The 23079-nt window shown below is 46.5% G+C and overlaps 1 protein-coding gene across 5 annotated transcripts in view; it reads right to left on the bottom strand.

Moving 5' to 3' along the window:
• The window catches only part of TAOK3 (TAO kinase 3), a 1265547-nt gene that overhangs the window by 744816 nt on the left and 497652 nt on the right, over nt 1-23079 (bottom strand). For all 5 annotated transcript variants that reach the window (XM_078667094.1, XM_078667097.1, XM_078667098.1 and 2 more), the window contains one exon: nt 20781-20894. In XM_078667094.1, the coding sequence (XP_078523220.1) occupies nt 20781-20894 (114 nt within the window). The remainder of the gene's footprint in view (nt 1-20780; nt 20895-23079) is intronic.

Genomic DNA, 23079 nt, shown 5'->3' with positions numbered 1-23079 from the left:
CGATTTTTGGCCTTGCCGTGCTACATTGTGGTGGTGCATCCTGGAAAATGGCGACTTGGCGGACTCTCTCTTGGGATGGCGGCGGCCGGGTGTGTTGGATGCCGAGAATGGGCGGACGACTATCCTTGAAGTGCTGTTTCTTCCTATGCTGGTGATGTCGTGATGCTGTTCTGGTCATTTATACCCGATGTTTACCAATGAGCCATCACTTGTTTTGCCCGCTACTGCTGCGAGACGCCTGTTGCTATCCCCCGGGATGGGGCGATGGCCAGTACTGGATGGGACTTCATGGATGCTGCAGTATGGACATGTTTCCTTTGAATACTCCTGGTTGGCTCGCCGTAGCTTGACTATACTGTACTTGGCCCCGAGGATGGCGGTTGCTGGCGGTCGATGGGCCGCCCATTGTGCTTTTACGAGACTCTTGTTTATTCTGGACTGATTTGAGTGCCCCAGTTCGTTAGTGTTTTCCCCCGGACCCGTCATCTTTAGCTTTATTCGATCTGTATCACCGAGGAAGGACGGCGCAAAATGGCGGCGGCGCCCCGGACGATGCTGCTTCTTGTTTCATTGCAAGGCGTTCGATTCCTTTGTCTTTGCATGTCCGCTTACTGCGCTGCTCCACTTGTGTTTTCCTGATTGTAATTCAATGCCCTGTCTCTATTCGGGCCGACAAACTGTATGTATAACATTGACGCTTGGCGCCCTTTCCACTGGCATGGAGAGTTTTGCATATTGCCTGATAAGCTGCGAGGGTGGGCGTTTAATTGGTGGTGTCCCCGCATATGGTTTCTGTGTTTCAATGTTGCTACAGTATTATTACGGGGATGCGGAACTCAGGGGGGAGGGGGTCGGGTTCCTTGTTGGAGGGCCCCCCATAGCTTTCTTTCCCCTTCTGTGGGGGTTTTCGATTCTTTTCCTCTCCTTTTCCTTCTTTTGTGTTGAATATTGTTTTTCTCTTTCCTCTTAGCTCTTTCTTCTATATTTCGGGTTTAAGCTCTGGGCGACAGGCACGCTGCTAGGGGGGTGGGCCGTGGCCATGTGCAGTGGTGCAGGGTGGGGGGGTGGGGGTGGGGTTTTGTTTTTGATTCCTTTTAGTTCCATGGCCTTTTTCATGTTTTTTTGGTATTTCTTTACTTCTTTTCCCTCCTTTTTTCCTCTTTTGGGGTCGGATGCTAGGCACGTCCCTGTGCGTTTATCGATTTCGGTACGGGGGTTTCTGTTCTACTGTTCAATTGAATAGCGGGCGGGTATTGTCTGGGCGGGGGTCCGATCTGTTTGTTGATTATCCTGATTGTCTGCTTTGTTATGTATTCCCTGCCCATGAGGACCTTGCCGTGGATATCCTGTCATTGGTGTAACCCTAGTGTTGGCGATGTGTAATGATGTGCTATCCGATCCTGTTTTTCCTCCTTAAAAAAAGACAAAACGAAACCTTTCTGATCCTGTGACCCGGTTCCATTCGGCTCTCCTGTGTTGTACATTGATATTGTGCGGGGTACCATGGCTTTAATCCTGATTTACATTGTTTGACTGTACTACCTCTGCACCCTTGATTCACTGGGTCGTTTGTCGGATTTGGAATGTAACTGTGAAAGTCAATAAAGGTTTTTAAAAAAAAATAAATAAATAAATAATGTGGCAATCTCAAAAAGATTTTCATGCCTCACTGGAAGCAGAAAACCAATCCTAAATTCATGCGGTGAAGCCCACAAACTTCTATCTTCCTTTTAGTTGTAAATGTTACAATTTTGACGTTACTTGCATACCCGGTGTAAGATCTGGAGGTCTCTAGTTGGCAGAGATAGGTACCACTGTCTAAATAGGGACCCTTGTTTCTAGTAAGGGTAAGGAGGAAACACTCTTCAGATAACCCCTGCTCACCCCATTGGTAGCTTGGCATGAGCAGTCAGGCTTATCGAAGGCAATGTGTAAAGTATTTGTACCAACACTCACAGTAACAGTGAAAACACCGCAAACTGACTCCACAACAGTTTAGAAATATAAAGGTATTTAATCTAAATTAAACAAATACAAAAACGACAAAAATCCAACATACACAGGTCAAGAATATGGTTTCAAAAGTGTTCTTAAGGTTGCGTTAAAATAATCCACGGTTGTGTCACGTTTTAGCCAACAGTACCTTTACATGCGACAAAAGTTCCAAGTGAAAGCTGTAGCGTTGAAAAGCAGGCGATGCGTCAGTCCTGAGACACTGGGGAGACGATGCGACAACCCCGCTGGACGCAGCGAGCATGTTGCGGTGACTCCGGTCTGTATGGGGAGGAATGCGATACCTTGCGTGGATTCCGGTGCACAGCTTTCGGTGGAAGCGGCTCGTAAAAGGTAAGATGCGACGATCTTCGGGGCGGCGACGATCTCCGGTGCGGCAACGATGTGCGGCTCATCGTAGATCTTCTCCACTCGCGGCCCCTCGATGCAATGGCACTGAGACGACTCTTGCAGCGACGTGATGCGGTCCGCAAACAAGCGGTGCGACGATCTCAACCAGCGACGACAGGCCCTGCGACGATACTCGCAACGATGGTAATCTTCCCGCACCGGGTTGGTGCGTTCCGCAAGCGAAGGATGCGATGACTCTTGCAGCGGCAACAGGCGCTGCAACGATCTCGGCCTTCCCGGCGGCAGGAACTGCCACGCATTGACAGGGATGCGCTCCACAAGCGGGCGATGCGTGAAAACTTGCAGAAAATCTTTAAAATCTTGGGTTCCAGCTTCCCAACACAGGTACAACTTCCAGAAGCACCAAAACTGACCCAAGCACTCTAAGAAGGACAGAACTCTCTCAGTAGAGTTCAGGGACACTGGGGGTGAAGTCTTTTTGTACCTGGGACTTCTTAACAGGAAGCCAGCTCTTCTCAGGCCCTTGGAGATTCCTTCAAGCAAGGGGACACAGAACAAAGCAAAGTCCTTTCCCTCTCCTTGGTAGCAAAGCAACTGCAGGTCAGTCCAGCAAAGCAAAAGCAGGACAGTCTTCCTTCTTCAGTCTTCCAGCTTTCTCCTTGGCAGAGGTTCCTTCTTGATTCCAGGATGATCTAATTTTCTGTAGTCTGGGGTCCTATACTTATACCCCTAAAAGTCTGTGTTCCCTTTGTGCAGGAGGGCTCTGAGCCCGGTCTGAACCAGTTCTGGGTGTTCCTTTGGCACTTTGTTTTCCTGGCCTCTCCTTTCCTTTCAGAGAGAGGGGCAGGGTCGTTAGCCGCCCAGCGGGATGTGGAGCCAGCATTGTGGGAGTCAGGCACAGCCCTATTCAGGCCCAGGTGCTATCTCCTCCCAACACTCTAGATGCAGATGGAGCTATTCAGCCCAGGGATGGCCACTCAGCCTCTGGAAGCCACCCAGCCCCTGCCATTCACAAACCAGACCGTCAATTCATAAAACAGGCCAAGGCAGACAGAAAGGTCAGACAAGAGAACAGCCACTTTCTAAAAGTGCTGTTCTCAAACACAGGATTTAAAAAACACATTTCCTAAAGGATGTGTTATTAAATTCTGAGTTCAGGGATACCTGACATTTATGTCCTATCTTGCTCCTATGGGAAGATATGCTAGTAGCCACTGTAGCCAGCATTCCCCATGATAGCCTTTGGGCAAGATAGCCTTACAATAGTAAAAAACGAAAATGGCTGTAGTTCTCTACCAGAGCATATCACCTGCACTAGTATATGCTCTACCTTTCATATACACTGCACCCTGCCCAGGGGGGTACCTTGGGCCTTCCATAGGGGTGACCAATGGGCACAGAAAGCGAAGGGTTAGGCCTGGTCAGTGGGGACACTGAGCAGGAGGACATGGCAGTTCACAGACTGCACACAGGCACTGCAGTGGCAGGCCTGAAACACCATTTTAGGGCTACTCATGTGGGTGGCACAATCAGTGCTGCAGGCCCACTAGTAGCATTTGAATCACCAGCCCTGGCACACTCAGTGCACTTTACTAGGGACTTCTTGGTAATACAAATATGCCAATCATGGATAACCAATCACAATAACAATTTATACAGAGAGCATGTGCACTTTAGCACTGATCAGCAGTGGTAAAGTGCCCAGAGCCCTATTGCCAACAACCACGGGTCAGGAAAAATATAGGAGGAAAAAGCAAAAAGTTTGGGGATAACCCTGCAAAAAGGGCCATTTCCAACACCTGAGATTCAAAAATCTCCTGCATGTACGCCAAGATCGTCTGGGGGGGGAACAGCATCACTCCGGTCAAGCCCGAGTGTTTCTTACCCCAGGTTTCAGTAATAAAAAGACAGTCCAGGTCAAGCGTAGTGATTGTTAAAGTAATTTCTGTCTTATGCTTGATCATAGAGCGGGCATTAATAAGTGCCCCCTTAAGGACAGAAGATCTGCTGGTTGTCGAAGGTTCCTGAATATGCGTCTTTCCAGCTCCCAACACCTGCGGCCAGTCTAAAGGAGCCAAAGAGGAGGCCAGACCATTAATGGAATGAAAATTGCACCACTGTCAATGGCAATAAAAGTCACTAGGACTCGTTTTGCCCTGGTAAGGGCTCATAAGCCAGGTGAAGCTTGATTGCAGTCGCAAAGCAAGCACGGGACTGCTCTGTCAAGTGCATACTAAAGAGGTTTTTGCAGATAGGGCTGGGGCACTGCTGCTGGGAGGAGGCTGTTTGAAGACTATGCAGCATGCTGACCTTACTCGCTTGGGCGGTGGGCACTTTGGCTGCAAACTGCTGGGTGCCCTGAGGGGGTTGGACATGCTGGCAGTAAGGAATGCCTTCTCCAAAACAGTGAAAGGAGCACTGAAACTGGCGCAGTTGGTGAGGAGGGTCAGAGAGGCTCAAAGAGAGAGCTCGGAGCAGGACAATGGTGCCTGTCAACCTGACAGCAGACAGGAGGCCCAGAGCAAGATTTGGCCAAGGCCTCTTTTGAAGTATTCCTCAAAGCCTTGTGAAATTAAAGGAAAGGCTCAGTGGAAGTCTGCCCAGGTTGTAGGACCTACTTCAGAACATTTGATTTGACTTCCATGGTAGGGAGGTGGAGGTCAAGAACTTCAGCCATCTTACATATAACCAAAGCACATGAAGCAGATTCCCAGGTGGCAGGTTCAGGAGGAGAAAAAAGGGCCATCTCGGCCGTCAGTATAGGGCTGAGCAAACTCACCCCTTGGTCAAAGTAATCAGAATCAGTGTGAAAAAGGTAATGCAAGGAGGGCTGCCTCCCTTGAAGAATAGTAACATCCAATAGAGAAAGTGGTGCCTCGGTTGGATTTAGGTGCCACATTAGTTGAATTCAGACTGGTGCAGACTTAAAGTTGGAGAGAACGATTGGTTCCTCCGCCTTCGGCATTGGCTAAGTCAGCATGGGTGTTGGGGAACTTAGAGCCAGCACAGGTCTTGGGTTCAGAAGCTGAAACAGAGGCAGAACAGGTTTGTGGGATCCAATTGGTGCAGAGGGCAAACTCGCCGGGGTATTCCAGGAGGGCCTCACGTCTCCTTGAGGCCAAAAGGTGTGCCAGAATGAGTCAGAAGGCATCCGAAGAGCCTGAACATAGCTGCACGTATTTCTTCAATTTGGTATGGTGTGGCATTTGGTCCCAGAAACTCAGGTTGTACATGCACAAGTTACAAGATTCGGTCCAATGCTGGCCTACTTCGGGAGGGATAGCAATAAGATTGTTGTCGACCGTGCCTGCTCAGACAAATTTGAGTGGTGCGAGGTAGCAAAATCCTGTTTAAACTTCTTGTTTTTCTATTTAGATTTACTGAAGATTTGGAGAGAGACGAAGACCAGCCTCTCGAGTGGCTTGAACAACTGCAGGAACAAGAACGAAAACTTATACACGGACTGCATCTTGGAGTAGCCAGCCCTGGAGCCTTCTGATACTTGATGAGTTTCGCGTAGCATTCCACAATGGCTTTCGGGTTCATTAACATACAGTTTGTGCAGGCCTTGGGGTCGTGGCTTTGTCTCAGGCACTACAAGCATACCTGGTGGGATTCCATCACAGACATCTGTTTGCATCAGTTCTGACAGAGCTTAAAGCCTGTAGTTTTGGGGATAACATTCCTTGCACACTGAGAAAATTTCAAGCTGCAAGTCTCAAAGAGACTAAGAGGGAGCTCTGGCTCAGCGTCTCGTGGCATGGAAAGAAAGGAACCGACATCAGCAGACCGAAGCGATCCCTATGTAGGCCCGAGAGTCATTTTCTGAGCGGAATGGTGTCAGTGTGGAGTCGCAAGTGTGCCGCCTTCTAGCGCAAAGAGATACTGCTGAAAAGTTTCTGGTTCCAGGCTGATGTCTGGAGAATATTCAAACGGTGAGGAATCTGGAGCTAGGAATCTTTATCAGAAACAATAATACGAGGATACCCGTCTAAAAAGTAAATATTTCATGCAGCTAAATTTGAGTTAAACTATACATTTAAATTTACTTTCAAGCAAATGAAAATAAGTCAGCTACCTCTAACTATATTCATCCAGTATTGGTATCTTTCATTGATTCACATGCTTGAACCATTCTCTGTCATCGAAGTGGGAGTCCCACTGTATCATAATCAAGCAGAATCAAACAACTTTCATAGGCTATAGTGGATCTAGGCCATGAGTTTAATAGCCTGCTATGTCCTTTTTTTTTTTTAAAGGACCAAGCTTCATCTTTAACCAATCAGCTGCTAGATCACTCGCAAAAGAGGCAGAGTCCCTCAGATTTTCCAGCAGAAAGGAGAAATATCCTAGGCATATGGGGAGCCTCTCCGGGAAGGAGGGTGGGTCACATATGAATCTATGAAATATACCATTAACTGCAGTTTCAAGTAAGTAACTTACTTTCTTATCCAGTATTGGGGAATCTTTCGTACCCTTAGTGTCTTAACATGCATAAACATTTGCAAATAATGCCTTAATAGAGTGTAAAGATAGAAAAATCATCTATTTTCATATATAAACATGAAAACATCTTCATTATATACAATAAGATAAGCATTTAAATGTAAAAATGTAAATAAGCGAAATCGAGAGAAAGGTTAAGCTGTCACATATCAACATCAGGAATATTTAACCTTTTGAACATAAAGAAAAAACACCTCTACTTAAACATTCTCTTTATTGGAATAGATGGTGTAATACCGCATGGCCCATGGCTGTGTCACTACGCTGCATTGATTCCAGTCATTAGTGTTGTATGAATGTGTGGGTGCTCTTCCACGTGGCAGCACGTCAAATCTTCTCTAGTGAAATGCCTACGAACAGGGCAGCTGAAGTGGAGACTGCTCTCGTCGAATGGGCTTTAGCTTTCTTCACCAAAGGTTTACACACCTTGGTATGGCGAAACTGAATTGCTGCAGCGATCCATCTTGCGATTGTTGGTTTGGTCACAGCTGAGCCTTAATAGCCTTGACCATAGGACACAAATAACTGGTCAGGTTTTCGCATGTTCTTCTTTGCAATTAAAATTTGAGGCATTGTTTAATGTTCAAAGTGTGAAGAGCCTGTTAAGCCGATGTAGCTAGGTTAGGGAAAACATCAGAGGAATGACAGGCTTGTTAAGGTGGAATTGAGAAGGAACCTTTGGGATGAACCTCGTGTTTGTTCTAAGAAGCACAAACTCATTAGTGAAGCGATTAAGTGGTTCTTGAGTGGTAATGGTCTGTATCTCACTGACCCTTCTGGTAATATGTGAGTGCAAGGAGAAGAGCAACTTTCCACATGAGAAACTGAAACTCAGCCCAATGAACAGGCTCGAAAGGCTTCATCAGTGGTGAAAGGACCGCATTAAGATGCCATTACGGGGGAGGAGGTCACACCGGAGGAAAAGCTCTGAAGAGTACTTTCATGAATTGTTTTACGAGCCTTGTGGAACAGAGAAATAATGTCTGTGACAATAGTCTGTCCCTTGAGATTGCCACAGGTGGAATTTCCCTAATGCATGCACCAGGCCGACTTCGCTAGGGAGAGAAGGTAAGGTAAGATCTGCTCAGGAGGCGTGTGGAATGGGTGTAAGTTATTTTGCTGACACAACTGACAGAATCTCCCCCACTTCGGTCTGTAAGTCTTGTTGGTTACTTCCACTGCAGATTTGGAGAGAGTATCCCTGCATTCTAGCATAATTCTTAAAATTACAAAATTCATAGAACTCAGGAGCCAATGGTGGAACTGGAGAGATGCTGGCTCCGGATGACATATCTGACCCATGTTCCGAGTTAGGAGGGACAGCGTTGGTAGGAGACAATTGGGCACATCTAAACGGAGGAGAAGCTCTGAAAACCAGTTTTGTCTGGGCCACTTCGGAGTGATCAACAGGAGACAACAGTTTTCCGCCTTCATCTTGATGAGGACTCTGGGAATCAGTGGGATGGGGGGAAAGCGTACGCATAAATCTAGGATCAGAGGATCAAAAGGGCATCCCCTTGGACACTGGGAGAGGAAATCGACTAGGGTAGAACTGGCATTTTGTATTGGTTTCCATCACAATGAGATTCAGCGCATTTTTCCTCTACAATAAGTATATATTATATTCAGCTGCTGCTGGTCGGCTTCCCACTCGTGGCTGTTGTCTTTGGACCTGCTTAGGACATCCACAAGTGTGTTGTGGATTTCAGACAGATACTCTGCCTTTAAGGATATTGTAGTAATGAAGGTTTACTCAGATAGGTAGTATTTCAGGTTTCTTCAATCCATGAAGGTAACAGGTAGTAAGGTTCAGGACATCATGTAGATAAGTAGTAATTCAGAGCCCTACCAGGAGCTGCCTGTCAGCTGCTCAGCCCATGACCAACTGTCACTCTGCCTCTCACAGTCCCAACATTCCGAGGCATCATCAGACTCAAACATTCCAATGAGTCAGAGCACAGACACTGACTGAGCAGGGAAGGTAAAACACCTTACAATAAATATGTAGAATACTACAGATATCTTGTGAGCTGTGAACCAATCCCAAAGCTCATGGGCTTCCTGAGATAACGTGAGAGATCGGGTTCATCCCTGTTTGATGATGTCATAAACGCTGGTTGTATTGTCGGTATGAAGCAGCACGGAGAAGTTTGCAATCCTTGGGAGGGAAGGCTTGCAGGGGGAGAAAAATGGCTTTGAGCTCCAATATGTTGATGTGTAGAGACTTTTGACTTGTCGACCATCTTACATGGATTTGAAGGTCTTGCATGTGGCCCCCCCCAGTCCTCAATAGAGGTGTCCGTAGTGATGATAGAATTCGGCACGAGCAATAGAAACGTGAGGCTTTGAGAGAGATGTGGTGTGCGAGACAGCCATGCCAGCGTGGGTAACATCCGAGGAGCTATAGAGATCAAGTCCTTACAGAACCTTTCTGACGGGATCCATTGGAACTCCTCTTGCAATGGTCTCATCTTAAGGCGTGCCAAGGGGAGCATGCTTCTTGCTGAGGAGCTTATGTCTAGGAGTGACTTGAACAGTCTACCATAAACGCACTTTTTTCTTGCAATGCTTTGATCCAAGAGTGCCAGCCTTGTTTGCCTTTCTTGGAAGAGGAAGGCTTTGTTCTGCATGGTGTTGAGATCTGCTCCAAGGAATGTCATGGTTTGACTCGGAGTGGTGGAGGGATTTTGGCAATTGACAGTGAGGCCCAGCTTGCGAAACACTAAGACAACGTTTTCTGTTGCTTTGGCAGCTTGGCCTGGCATTCGGGCTTTTAGCAGCAGTCGTCTGGGTAAGGGAATACCGGATGACCTTGCTTCCTGGGTGCTGCTGCTACTGGTAAGGTAAGGTAATGATTTCATTTGTACATGGTTAATTAAAACCTTTACAAAACAGATTTAACATTGCTAAAATTTGACTTAAACTTCGTTTTATACAACTTTCAAAAACTTAAAAGAAAACATTACTTAATGTCAATTTATGGCCATTATTATATTTAAAGGTTCATGACTCACAATTAGGGGATTTTGCCTAGCTAAGGGGGCTGGGGAGCTCAAGGACATATTGAACATGTTGCGCAACTTGGAAGCAGACCTCAAGGCATTAGAGATAAAGCTGGCTACGCATCCGGATGGCCCCACACGACTCAAGTTCAGGGAAACACTTACAGAGTACACGGACTCGGCACAGAGGGAAACGCACTTTAGGGGAAGACACTGGGTGGCCAGGCGTTATGGAGAGGGAGAGAGGCAGGGTAAGGCAATAGCCGACACGATCCAAAAACCACGCTATTCCAACCACGTGCTGGAACTCGAAGATGTGGGAGGAGTGTGTACAGAGACTCTACACACATACTCAATTCGTTTACTGCGCATTACGCTCGACTATACACCCCACGCAGGACAGGCGAGCTAGACTTGGAAAAGTACCTAGGGGACGTATCGTTGGGATGGTTAAGTGACGTGCAGAGGAAGTTTTTATGTGCCCCGTTGGAACTGGATAAGGTCAGAGATGCAATCATGCATATGCAACCTGGGAAAGCCAATGGCACAGATGGCATCCCTATAGAGTTTTACAAAACTTATATTGATCAAATGGCACCCATTTTGAGGGAAGTGTATGAGGATGCTTTGGATACAGGGTTCCTCCCCCCTTCCATGAGGTAGGCCCTCATAGTCTTGCTCTTAAAACCAGGGAAACCACCTTGGCACTGCGAGTCCTACAGACCATTATTACTTCTCAATTGTGATGTTAAAATTCTATCTACGCTCGTAGCCACCAGGCTTAGTTTACTGATGGAAAATGTAATACTTCCTGACCAGTCTGGCTTTGTGCCTGGGAGAGCCACATCTCACAACCTACGAACTCTCAATACTATATCAAACAATGTCTCCCCAGATTTACCTTTAGCTGTGATCTTCTTCGATGCCACATAGGCTTTTGATACTCTCAAATGGGATTACATATTTGGGGTAATGTTATGAATGGGCTTTCCACCACTCTTTCTCTCCTGGATACAACTTTTATATCACTCCCCAGTCGCCAAAGTACTTATCAACGGGCGAACTTCTGATGCTTTCCCGATTACGAGAGGTACCCGACAGGGATTCCCACTCTCCCCTTTACTTTTTGCGCTTGCAGTTGAGCCGCTGGCGGCGAAACTGTGCAAGCACCATAAGGACAAGGCGCTGCGGTGCAACATGAGGCAGATACTAATATGCTAATATGCGGACGATATCACTTTGTATATTCGAGATCCGCAAGATAACCACTTCTTCAGGGGTTCATAGTGTTTGGGAGACTCTCTGGGATCCAAATTAATTGGGGTAAATCCTGCAGTAACACGCTTTCTGTAGGACTACCCTTTGGAATGGTGTGCGGACAAACTGAGATATTTAGGCGTCCGAGTTACCAGGGACAGAGATGAATTAATGCGCATTAATTACCGCACAGCAATAACGTGCATTGCAGATAACGTCACCCAATGGATTTCCCTCCCACTCTCGATGGCGGGACGTGCGTCACTCATTAAAATGGTGATACTTCCCCAGCTGCTTTACTTATTTTTGAACATACCGTTTTACCCAGGAACCTTATTCTTTAAAACACTCAAGGCTGAGCTGATAAGCTTGGTATGGGGGGGGCAAACATTCCGAGGCTGCAGTGGAGTGTACTCACTAGACCGTACTCGCAAGGGGGCTTTGGGATACCCAATTTTGAATTATATTACATTAGCGCCCAAGCTCACTATGCCTACTTTTGGGTGCACCAACCGAGATATATACTACAAGTAGCGGCGGAGCACTGGCTCGCACATCCGGTTCCGATTGAAGGCGCGCTGTATGAAGAGCCCACTGGGAGGAGGGGAGACATATCTACCTCTGTTACGTGCACAACAATGGCCTGGACACATATAGGACAACTATTAAACGCTCCTCTGCTATATTCACCACTGTTGCCACTTACATACCATCCCCGCATGCCCATTCTCCAGGAAGCAGTCTTTCACAAATCCCAGGAGCGCACACACATCAAAACTTGGGGTGACATGTACTATGAAGGTCAGTTTCGGAAGATGCAGCATGTCCTTCAGGGCGTGCAGCAGACGCCGCTCGACGTATATTTATACATGTGACTCAGACAAGGAGTTCGCTCCGTAACACCGGATTTCCCAACCGAACCCACGGCTCTAGCCCCACTGCAACTCGTCCTCCAATGCACGAGGGCCAAGCGCTTAGTATCACTAATATACCGGACAGTGCACACGCAAAAAGAGGAACCACCCACATTAGCTAGAGCGCGTTGGAGTTCAGCGCTGGGCTTTGATTTGACAGATGAACAATGGGAATATTGCTCTGCGCAGACAGAACAGGTTTCAGCCAGTAGTAGACTTCGCATAACCCACTACAAATTCCTGCACAGGATGTAATACACCCCAGCACGAATGCATAGGTACAAGCTGAGAGAGAATGATAGGTGTGACAGGTGCAAAGGCCCAGGAGCGGACTTCCTACACCTAGCCTGGGACTGCCCAAGAGTACATGACTACTGGACTCAGGTTTTCGGCGCCTTGAGTCTAATGGTGGACACACATATTGAACCGACACCATTACTAGCTCTGTTAGGATACACCAAACCGATACGTGCGGTGCACAGCAGATACGTAGCCCTTGCACTATTAATGGCAAAGAGAAGGTTAGCATGTCGGTGGGGTAGGGGAAGGGCGCCCAAGTTCAAAGTTTGGATAGACGACTTGGTGTATTGTCAAGAGCAGCTCTCAACATATGCTGAACTGTTACCTGTAACTCCGAGACCCAAGGATATTTGGGCCCCCTGCAGGGATACTTGTTTTGCTGGGGTTGAAGCAGTTTGACCGGCCGCCTACATGTTCGGACACCATTTAGTTTGAACGATGGACGCAATAAATCTTACCTCATGTCCTTTAGTTTGGAGCAGATACAGATTACATGGATGATATCTTCGTTGCCAGCTTTACACAAGCGACAGTATTGCGGAGAGTTTTTTCTTTCCCAGGGCGGGAGATGGGGGGCAGCTGGAATTACAACTAGGCGCAGTTTTAAAAACTTTTCCTTTGTCTTTAGATTCATTCCGATGTTAAGATACTCTTGAGGCTGCAGTACTGCATAGTCGCCAAGTGTAATCCAGCCGTGTGCTCTTTAGGATAGTGTCTTCTTGTCCTCAGTAGAGGAGATGATACGTACTGATTTTTTCGTGATTTTTTTAGAAGTCAAAAGATCAGTAGAGATGTCCCAGAGGTCTGACAGTCCCAAGATTTGGAGTGAATCAAATAAGTAGTCTCTGGAAGAGGACTTTCATTGGCGAAGCAGCTCTTCCCATAAATGTGAGTTTAAAGAACCAACCTCGGCACTCCGAATCTTTTGCCAGGTAGTAACATACATGCCCCGTCTTTCAAGTGTTTGTTTTAATAGACCAAATTCAAGCCGGATTTGTGCTGGAGAAACGTATCTTGGCAGATTGAAGATTGCCCTGTATGAGTTTGCTATCACTATGTCCAATAGCACTGCATCCTTGCTGCTGCTGCTACTGCGGCCATGCACTTGGTGAATATCCGAGGTGCAGACTTTAGACCGAAGGAGAGGACCTTGAATTGGTAATGGGTACCAGCTACTGTGAAGATATTTGCAGTGTTTGGGATGGATGGGGATATGGAAGCAAGCATCTTGAAGGTCTAGAGAAGTGATGAAGCCTCCGCTTTTAAGGCAGAGAGGTATCATCCGTAAGGACTGGTTGCAGAGAAATTTGTTCAGTTTCTTGATATCTAGGATCGGTCTCCACTACCCTGATTTCTTGCGGATGATAAAAAAAACGGGAGTAGAAACCTTTTCCCTTCTGCACTTTTGGGACCTTCTCTATTACCACTTTTGAGAGCATTAAAAGATCTTCATGAAGCAATAAATGAAGACTAGGGGGAGGGGCTACCTTTGGCGGAGTAGTTGGTGGTCTTTCTGTAAACTCCAGGGTATGGCCATAGGTGACAAGGCCAATAACCATCTGACTGAGATGATGGCTTGCCAATGAGGAAGGTGATGGGATATTTTGCACTAACAGGATGAGAAGATGCCGCAGTTGGTACCCGGAGAAGGTCACTGTTTGCGACTGGTGTCTGAGAGGGCGATCATTTGCCAGGCCCTTGCTTGGAGAAACCAGCAATAGAAGATTGCCGATAGGATTGTTGCTGGTATCAGGGTCCTGTACTGTGGCTGGTATGACTGGTATTGTTGTGAGCGTTGGTATCCGCCTATATAAGAGGAGAAACCACAACCCCACGCCCCTCAGATAGGAACCGTGCGGTATTGGCGAGTGCCTAGTGATTCTGCAGTATCGGTGTCCGTCTTAATGTCAAGGAGGGCGTCATCGATGTGCTTGCCAAACAGTGGGTCACCGTTGTAAGCCATGTCCAATATTTTTGATTTTACCTCAGGTCGAAATGAGGTCACTTTTAGCCATCCTTAGCATCGTAAGACAGCTGCATCAGCTAGCTGACAGAAGCCTGTGGAGGAGATGTCCATTGCACAGTCTATCATTACCGACAAGGAGAAGTGTGGCTCACTGGTTAGAGGAGGCAGACCTGGAAGCAGAGGTCAGCCCGGGACCAGGGTTCAATTCCCGGCTCGGCGGGGTCTTGAGTCCTAAAATGTCCATGGACTCGACAATTCTCGCTCCGGTGCCTACTCGATTCACGGGTTCACACTCTGCGACTCTGGGCAATAGCTTGCTTAATCTCCACAACGGCCCCTCGCGGCGGGATGCCTGGCTTTCACCTTGCGGATACCCTGCTGGGGTTATCTCACAGGGGAATACCAGGACGGGTTCCCTAAGCAAGCACTTAGAAACCGCTTGGTGATTTGCGCTATATAAATTCCTGTACATTTACATTTACATTTACAATGTCTGATATCAGACCACATCTGGCAGTCATAGCGGCCTAGAATGGAGAGGTTGATGGCTTCCCGTACCGTGATAGCATACATGGTCAAAAACCTTTTTCCGATGTTATCTTGATGGCATCCATCCTTGTCATGTGGTGCGGAAATAGGAGTAGATAGGTTTTTCGACATCCGTTGCGCAAGATCACTGAGTCAGGCTTGGGGTGTCCTGTCAAGCATGTATGTATGTATGTATGTATTATGCACTTATATAGCGTGAACTGTCACCCAGAGGGTATCCTGGCGCTTTTGACTCTACTGACCACCTACACAATTACGTTTAATAAACTGTTCTAGGAAAAAGGTGGGTTTTTAGATTTTTCTTAAATAGAAGGAGATCCTTCAGGCTTCTCAGGGACAAGGGGAGGGAATTCCAAAGCCTGGCAGCCACATAGCTAAAGGATCTACCCCCCATCTGAAGCCTTTGAATCCTCGGAACCACCACCAAAAAAGCTGATGAAGAACGCAGAGATCTCGCTGCGCAATACCATGAAAAAAGATTGTGTAGCATGACTGGGCCTTGGTCATGTAGAGCTTTAAAAACCAGGCAGGATGATTTGAACAGAACTCGCTGTTGGACTGGCAGCCAGTGAAGATCTTTAAGTGCAAGAGAGGAAGAGGCAGCACGAGACCTAGAGAGAGCCAGCTTCGCAGCCATATTTTGAATGCGCTGCAGCTTGTTGATCAGGGTGACGGGTGCCTCCAGAAGCAGTGCGTTGCAGTAGTCTATCCTACTAAGGATAATGCCACGCACCACTTCTGGCCTAGCCTGAATCGGGAGCAGAGGGAGGATTTTCCGCAAAGTGCGAAGTAGCGCCATACAGGTGGAGATGGTTTTGTCCACAAAGCTGTCCAACTGAAGATTAGAATCAAACATGACTCCCAGGTTGCGAGCGGAGACCGCCGCCACCACATTGCCCAAAGATGAGGAAGGCCAGAGATCAGATGGTAAAGAGCGCGGAACGCGGTCTACTGAGCAGTGAAGTACCTCAGTCTTAGTGCTGTTAAACTGGAGTGAGTTGTTTTTTAACCAGTCAGCAGTGGCATTCATGCAGCGGTGGAAGGTCTCTGTGGACACAGCATCTTCTCCTTCTAGGGAGAAGATGAGCTGAGTGTCATCGGCATAGTTGATCACTGAGATGCCGAAAGATTTAATCAAAGCAATCAGGGGACAGAGGTACAAGTTGAACAGGATGGGACTAATTGCTGACCCCTGAGGGACACCCGGTCCCACTCTCCTGATACCTGAACGAAAAGGAGGTAGGGCCACCACCTGGTGTCTATTCTGTAGATAGGAAATTAGCCAATCTCGTGCAAGTCCTGCTACCCCGGCCTCAACCAACCTGTTGATAAGAATGGAGTGGCTGACCGTGTCGAACGCGGCCGACATGTCGAGCAGCACTAAAAAGGCTGATCGACCACTGTCGACCCGCGATCGAAGGGTGTCCAACACGACCACCAGTGCCGACTCCGTGCCAAGAGCCGGCTGGAAGCCGAACTGGGCCACATCCAGACAGGTGTTATTTTCCAAGAAGCTGGATAGAGACCGGGTCACAAGCTTCTCCATGATCTTAACTGGAAAAGGTAGCAACGAGATTGGCCGATAATTAGACAGACAGGTGGGGTCAAGGGTGGATTTCTTCAGGAGGGGGGAGACCACTGCGAGCTTCCAGCTTTCGGGGACCTCGGCAGTACTGAAGGACTGGTGGCAGATGGAATATAGAGGCTGGAAGAGTTCATCCTGAAAGGATTTCCAGTGTTTATGCGGGAGTGGATCAAGAGGGGATCCCGAAGACACCCCACATGCTAGAGCACAAAACTCAGCAAACAGGGGGAGAGAAAAACTCTCCAGCCGCCGATGAGCTGCCTGTTCTTCCAACTCGGCTGCAGTATGAGGGATTACGGGGGTAGCCATAGACTGCAGGCAAGAAGTATCTGAGGTAGAGAGACCACTCAGAATGTTCGCGATTTTATCCTCAAATGCTTTCGCAAGTGAGTCGCAAAGAGATTGAGAAGCTGGGATGTTGTTGGCTGCACACGCCGGCCTAGAAAGGTCGTTTACTATTTTGAACAAGGCCTGCGATTTGTTGGTTGCTTGAGTCAGTGTGGCCTCAAAGTATTCAGCTTTGGCGCATTTAATCTGGGCTTTGTATTCCAGCAAAACTAATTTGTATCGGGATTTATCAGTCTCAGAATAGGACCTCCTCCATACCCTTTCTGCCTGTTTGCACCGGTGTTTGAACTGGAGGAGATTACTCGAGTACCATGGCATGGCAGGCCTTCGCCTGGCTCTGGATTTCCGTAGCAGGGCTAGCATGTCCAGCGAGGTGGTAATCTGCTGGCACAAGCTTGAATAGCTCGCCTCGACACTCTCCCTCAGTTCAAAACCTCCGGGAAGCAAAGGAGGAAGATTAGGGTTATGCAGAAGTTTGGACCACTGCCTATTGGTCTTAGTGGACTCCAGACCATATCTACTATTGGAGTCTACGGGCAGATAGAGAGAGAAATGAACCAATGCATGGTCCGTCCAGCATTGAAAAGCTACTTCCCTAATCACCGCCTGGGAGCCTTCTGAAAAGACCAAGTCTAAGACATGGCCGTTCAAATGGGTCTGCGATAGTACCAGCTGTTGCAGCTAAAGATTGCTGCAGGCCTGGCACAGTTCCCTAAAGGCCGTATCTAGAGGCCCATTAGGCCATAGATTAAAGTCCACCAGAATAAGTAGTCTTGTATGGGAATTTGAAAAATCATAGATTAGGTCTACCAGATCTGATATCTTAGAGGATACAGAGCCCGGTGGTCTGTAGCAAAGCAGTCCAGAGTGCAGGACACCTTTGTGCCCTTTAAGCGAAAAGCCCGTGAGTTCGAACCCTTGAATCGCTTTGACCTCAACAAGAGAGAATGTCAAAGAATCTCTAAAAATGAGACCAATTCCTCCACCTCTATTTCCCACCCTAGGGCAGTGCAGGATTTTATAGCCCGGAGGACAAGCTAGTCCAAGTTCTACATCGCTGTCCGCTCGAGTCCACGTCTCAGTTAGAAAAAGCACATCCAGGCTATAAGAGTCTATAAGGAGTGCGATTTCAGCATGGTGTTTACAAAGCGAGCGGATGTTAAGCAGGCCACAGGACAGAGCCTCCGGCTTAGCGGAGTTGGTGTTCCCTGCCTGACTGGCTTTGGTGTTTTTGCGTAACTGAATTAACTTAGTCCTGGAGTAGGTGACAGGTGAATGAGAGTCAGGGACAGCATTACTGGCACTAAGCGCGGCCAGTGCGCGAACGGGCGCAAACGGGCTTACCTGTGGCGCACCTCCGGTGCGCCTATGGCGCGCCCGCTGCGCGCCACCGCTCGCGCCACCGCTGCGCGCTTGAGAGTGGCACATCCTATATAGCCGTTAAGCGCGGGAGTCCTGCGAGGCAGATCTCTGGCCCCACACCCAAGATGGCGCCCGTTACTCGGCACCTCCTGGCTACCCACACCCAAGATGGCGCTCAAAATACCGCAAAGCGGTTTTCCAAAAGGTCCTATGTCCCGCAAAGTGCGAGTGGCAATACGATTATAGTGCAGGTGAGAGCTACACTAGCTATGACCCCAGAAGATGTCCCCAATGCGCAAATAGGCGACTGCGTCCTAAGTCGAGCAGCGCGGTGCAAGTGCACGTGAATGGGGAGTCCTCAGGCGCTCTGTACTTCTTGACATTACGTGGAAGGACAGCAGGTAAGGCGGCAAGGTTTTTCATAGTCTTTACTCCCTCTTGCCAAATGTAGTCTACTATCGGTAGAGAGCATACCGATCTTCTAACCTGCTCTTTGATACTGTAGAGGAAGCAGTCAGACTGCTTCAAAGACATTGGAAGGTGAAATCTGGTTCCGGCTCTCTCCATGAGGTTATGGAAACCTCCAATATCCCTGGGAGGTGAATCAGTCTGGTGACGTGGAGAGAGAGTTGGACACACAGTCGTCCCATTCATCTAGAGGAGGTTGGCCGTCCAGAAATTCACCCCCTTCCCTCTCCTCATCTGCGCTCATCTGCGGAGGAAGGATCATCTCTGGGCTGTACAGCTACGTGGGACGCAGGTGTCATCCTAGGTATAGCTGACAGAGGAAGGCATGGTGCTTTGTGGAACCAGAGGGGGTAGGGGTGGTGATCCAGCAGGTTGCTCTTGTGGCTCTTGAGGGGGCTGTGGGAAGCTCCTCTGATAGTCAGAGAGCATGGCCTGGAGATCCTGTACCAAAGCAGCAGGAAGATGTGAAGTTTCCCGCTTAGGTGGCTGGTTAGAATAGTATCTTCGTTGCTCACAGCACCTTAGAGGTGGAGGATAATACTGTTGAAAATATTGTCCTTCGTCCTCATACTTATGTTCCTCCTGACATTTAACATTCAGCTCTGAAGGACTGTGAGCTGTGCTAAAGGGGCCACCGTCATCATCCAACTCCCTTAATGTCCAGTAGGAGGCAGAAGAGAGACCTTGCTAGGTGAAGTAACCTTAGGGTGGAGAAAGGTCCTGGAGATAGAGATTTTTATCACCATTGATGGAGGCATCAATAGTGCCGTTGTTGGAGGAATTATCATAGTCATAATCATCAACAGGACCACCGTTGATGGAGAAAACATCGATGGGATCATTGCCGGCAGGGGCATTGTCAGAACTATACTCAACGGCAGTGACGTCTATGGGATCGTAGTCAATGAGGGCGTTGACAGGAACTTAGTGGATGCCTGGATCTTTGTTGACGAGATGGGCGTGTCGATGGCTGCTGTCGCTTTCACTGTCAAAGGAAAAGACGACGAGATGGTAGTAGCGTTCATCGACGATATAGGTGTCGACAGAGGTCATCGTCAATGGGGATTTTGAAGTGGATTTATGCCTCATAGGGTCGGTAGAGGTAACATGACGCCAGTCTCTATCTCTGGCATAAGGTGTTGATGAACCAGGTAAAGAGGTCTTTGAGGAGAAATGCTTTTTGTTTCTCTTTTTACTTGGAGCTGTGAGGTTGATAGGAAGTCTTGATAGAATTTCTGAACATTTCTGAAACTCCTTCAAGAGATCTTGTGAGACGTGGCAGAGGAATCACAGTCCTCCTCAAAAAATGTTTTCTGAGTCTTGGTCTTCTGAAGCCATAGGAGTACCCTCCCTTCCCTGTCCCTCAAAGATTTTGAGGAGAAAGTATGGCAAATCGGGCACTCCCTTACCTCATGCTTTAGATGAAGGTGGTAAAGGCAGTCCTTATGTGGGTCATCCACATGAACTCTCTTCTTCCCAGGTCTTGCACAGACAAAAAAGGCCTTGACTGCCAGACATATTGGAAATATTCAAGTTGAATATAGCTTTTAAAATGAGAATACTGAGCAGGGCTCAGGGAGACTCCCTTCACACATGGCGTGCTGTGAAAATCTGAAGGATTCCGCCTCTCTTGGCAGTGTTCTAGAGGGTGCCAGCAACTGATTGGTTTTAGCTGAAGTTTGGTCCTTTTTAAAAAAAAAAAAAGGACATAGGTAGGTTTTTTAAACACACGGCTTAGAGCCATTATAGCGTATGATAGGTTTTTGTTACTGCTTGATTATGATACCGTAGGACTTACACAGACGACGGGGAATGATTTAAGCATGTGGATCTATGAAAGATACCCCAATGCTGGATAAACTTGAAGTGGCACACAACTTATTTTGGTAAACGTGTGTGCAGCTTTTGTTTGTATAGAGACTTTTCATGTGTCTTTAGTGCACATAGCCTTACATGTGGTCCATACAGATCTATCATTATTGTACACAGAGGGAAAAATTTGAAAGTTGGTTGGGGTCAGAAAATTGCAAGTTTAAGAAAGCTTCCTAACATTTGGAGCCACATTTCATACTCATCATATTTAATCTTATTTTAGAATATAAACGATCATAGGAAAGATCTTTTGATAAGGAAATATGCTATTTAGAAGGACCACATACCAGTAAGGTGTCCCCACAAACGAGTTGGCAGGTGAGGCTATGGATGCGGACCCGAAATCAGCAAGCTTGACCTGGCCAGGTTCAGTGAGGAGAATATTCCCAGCTTTGACATCCCTGTGAAGGATACAACAAAAACATAAGAACCATTCAGAAAATAGTCACACTTTATTATGATTTGTTGGGGAGGATGCAGATGGAAAGTTTAGGTAAAGCCTAGTGCTGCAGTTAATCTGCCTGGGTACGCCACTGCTGCATATCTCAGTACAACCAATTCCAGCATACAGCTGTGATGATTTATAGCACATACAAATGTAATTTTGCAGTGACTCGACGGACTTGCAGTACCTCCTATGACAGTTGTGTATCCCACTGAAATAATGTGTACTTTCAATAGTAGACCTTTCATCACGATACAAAGTGATGCAGTTCACTAACATACAAGTACTATTTAAATGTACAGTGGAAAATTGATGGGAAGAAAACAATACTCCAAAACAATATCAATCTGAGGCTTCCCTACCGTAAGCTACTTCAAGTTCAAATCTTTACACGTGGCATACCTCCAGACTTTTGCATTATGTTGCTGAAAATGTTTTTGTTGGCCATAGAGCTCTGTGCACTTTACACCTATAAACCACTGGTAAAGTACTCGTGCTCTCCTTTTTAAAGATGCCTGGTAAAACTGGTACACACCTAACTGGCAAATTTTATTTGTTGGCAAGTCCCTTGTATATGGTACCACCTGTACAATTGTTCTGCAAATTAAAAGCTACTAGTCGGAAGCAGCACTCATTGTACCACCCACTAATGTAGCACAAAACAGGTCTGCAAGTCTGCCATTGCAGGCTGGGTGTTTAGTTTTAAACTGGCATTGCTAGCTGACAAAATCAACCTTTTGTCAGGCTTAAAGCTTCCTTTTTAACACGTATAAGTCACTCCTAAGTGTCCACAGAGCCGGAAATGCATAGTATTTAAAAGATAGGACGTACATTTAATGCAGGCAGTGAAAATCCTTCAAAGTCGTATTTCACTGTGGCACAGCTGGCTCTCCTATAGGTTAAAACCTACGACGGGAAATGTCTGTTTTGCACATCCTTAATGATTCATGGTAGAGCTCGACTACCAAGTTTAAACAGAGTGCGTTAATCCATTTTGCTTTAGGCTCCTTATAAGCTTGGCAGAAAAATAATATATGCTTATCCTTTTCATAGATGGTAAATACAGGGAACAAGCTAGACCCAAATTCTGATGCTAACCAACTGCTCACAAAAGATGCAAATAGGAGCATGCCTAGTCTAAATTGCACATACAATTTTCGACAAATAGTGGGTTCAACACAGTAAAACTTCTTCAAAGTTGTAATAATTTTTTATATTTAAAAAGGAGTTTGTTAATATCCCCAATATAGCTAAATTCATTATTTTTTCCTAGGCTCAGTACCAGAATTTTCCTTTGAATAAATATAATTTCAAAATCTTTATTTCGGTCGATTCCAACCATAAAAGATACATTTAAAATATAACACTTCATTTAGAATAGAAATAATATAGGCCTATTGATGCAGTACAACACAATAGGGACATTTAAAAAATGGCAATAATGGAACCTTTTCCAGCTTCGCCGTTAAAACCTTTCACTACAATAAATACAATTAAAAAAACAACAAAAGCTAGGCAATCAAGATAAGATGACATTATTTTAAACATATATTTTTATCCATACATGCATCCAATATTGTTGCATGACAGTTTCAATTGTGCAATAACTTGGAATGAATCGTTTCAGAAACACATTTCCCCAATAAACGACCATATATCAAAGTGCAAGTGCAGAGCTCTCTAACAACATTTAATAAATTTTAGATATTCTTTAACGGTTATAGATTCAGGCCAACCTTAGCTCTGATAAGACTCACATTAAATAAGTATTTACTAACACTAAAAACAATCAACTATGAGGTATCTGTTTTCAATATATGTTCCGCCTCGCTACAGCATCTAATATTCATGTTTATACAAACTGGCTTAATCCATGTTTTCCTTGGTGTATCGTATGCGGAACATTAGAATAGTATATGTAGATTATTTTCCTTGATCTCGTTTGGACATAGTGTGCACAGTTCACTACTTTTACCATCGTGATTATTGCCCCATCTGGATTTGTTTGCGTTTGTTTGAAGCACCCCATATCTAAATTTCATAAGTAAAGATTTCGCTAATTGGGGACATACCTCATCCAAAAAAGGTTCCAAAGAAGGAATCTTGATGTTAATTACCCCGTAGAAGAGCTATGTAGCACG

Source organism: Lissotriton helveticus, chromosome 11 (genome assembly GCF_964261635.1).
Source record: "Lissotriton helveticus chromosome 11, aLisHel1.1, whole genome shotgun sequence".
Taxonomy (NCBI): domain Eukaryota; kingdom Metazoa; phylum Chordata; class Amphibia; order Caudata; family Salamandridae; genus Lissotriton; species Lissotriton helveticus.
The sequence above is the reverse complement of the archived record's forward strand: the minus strand, read 5'-3'. Positions and strand labels throughout refer to the sequence as shown.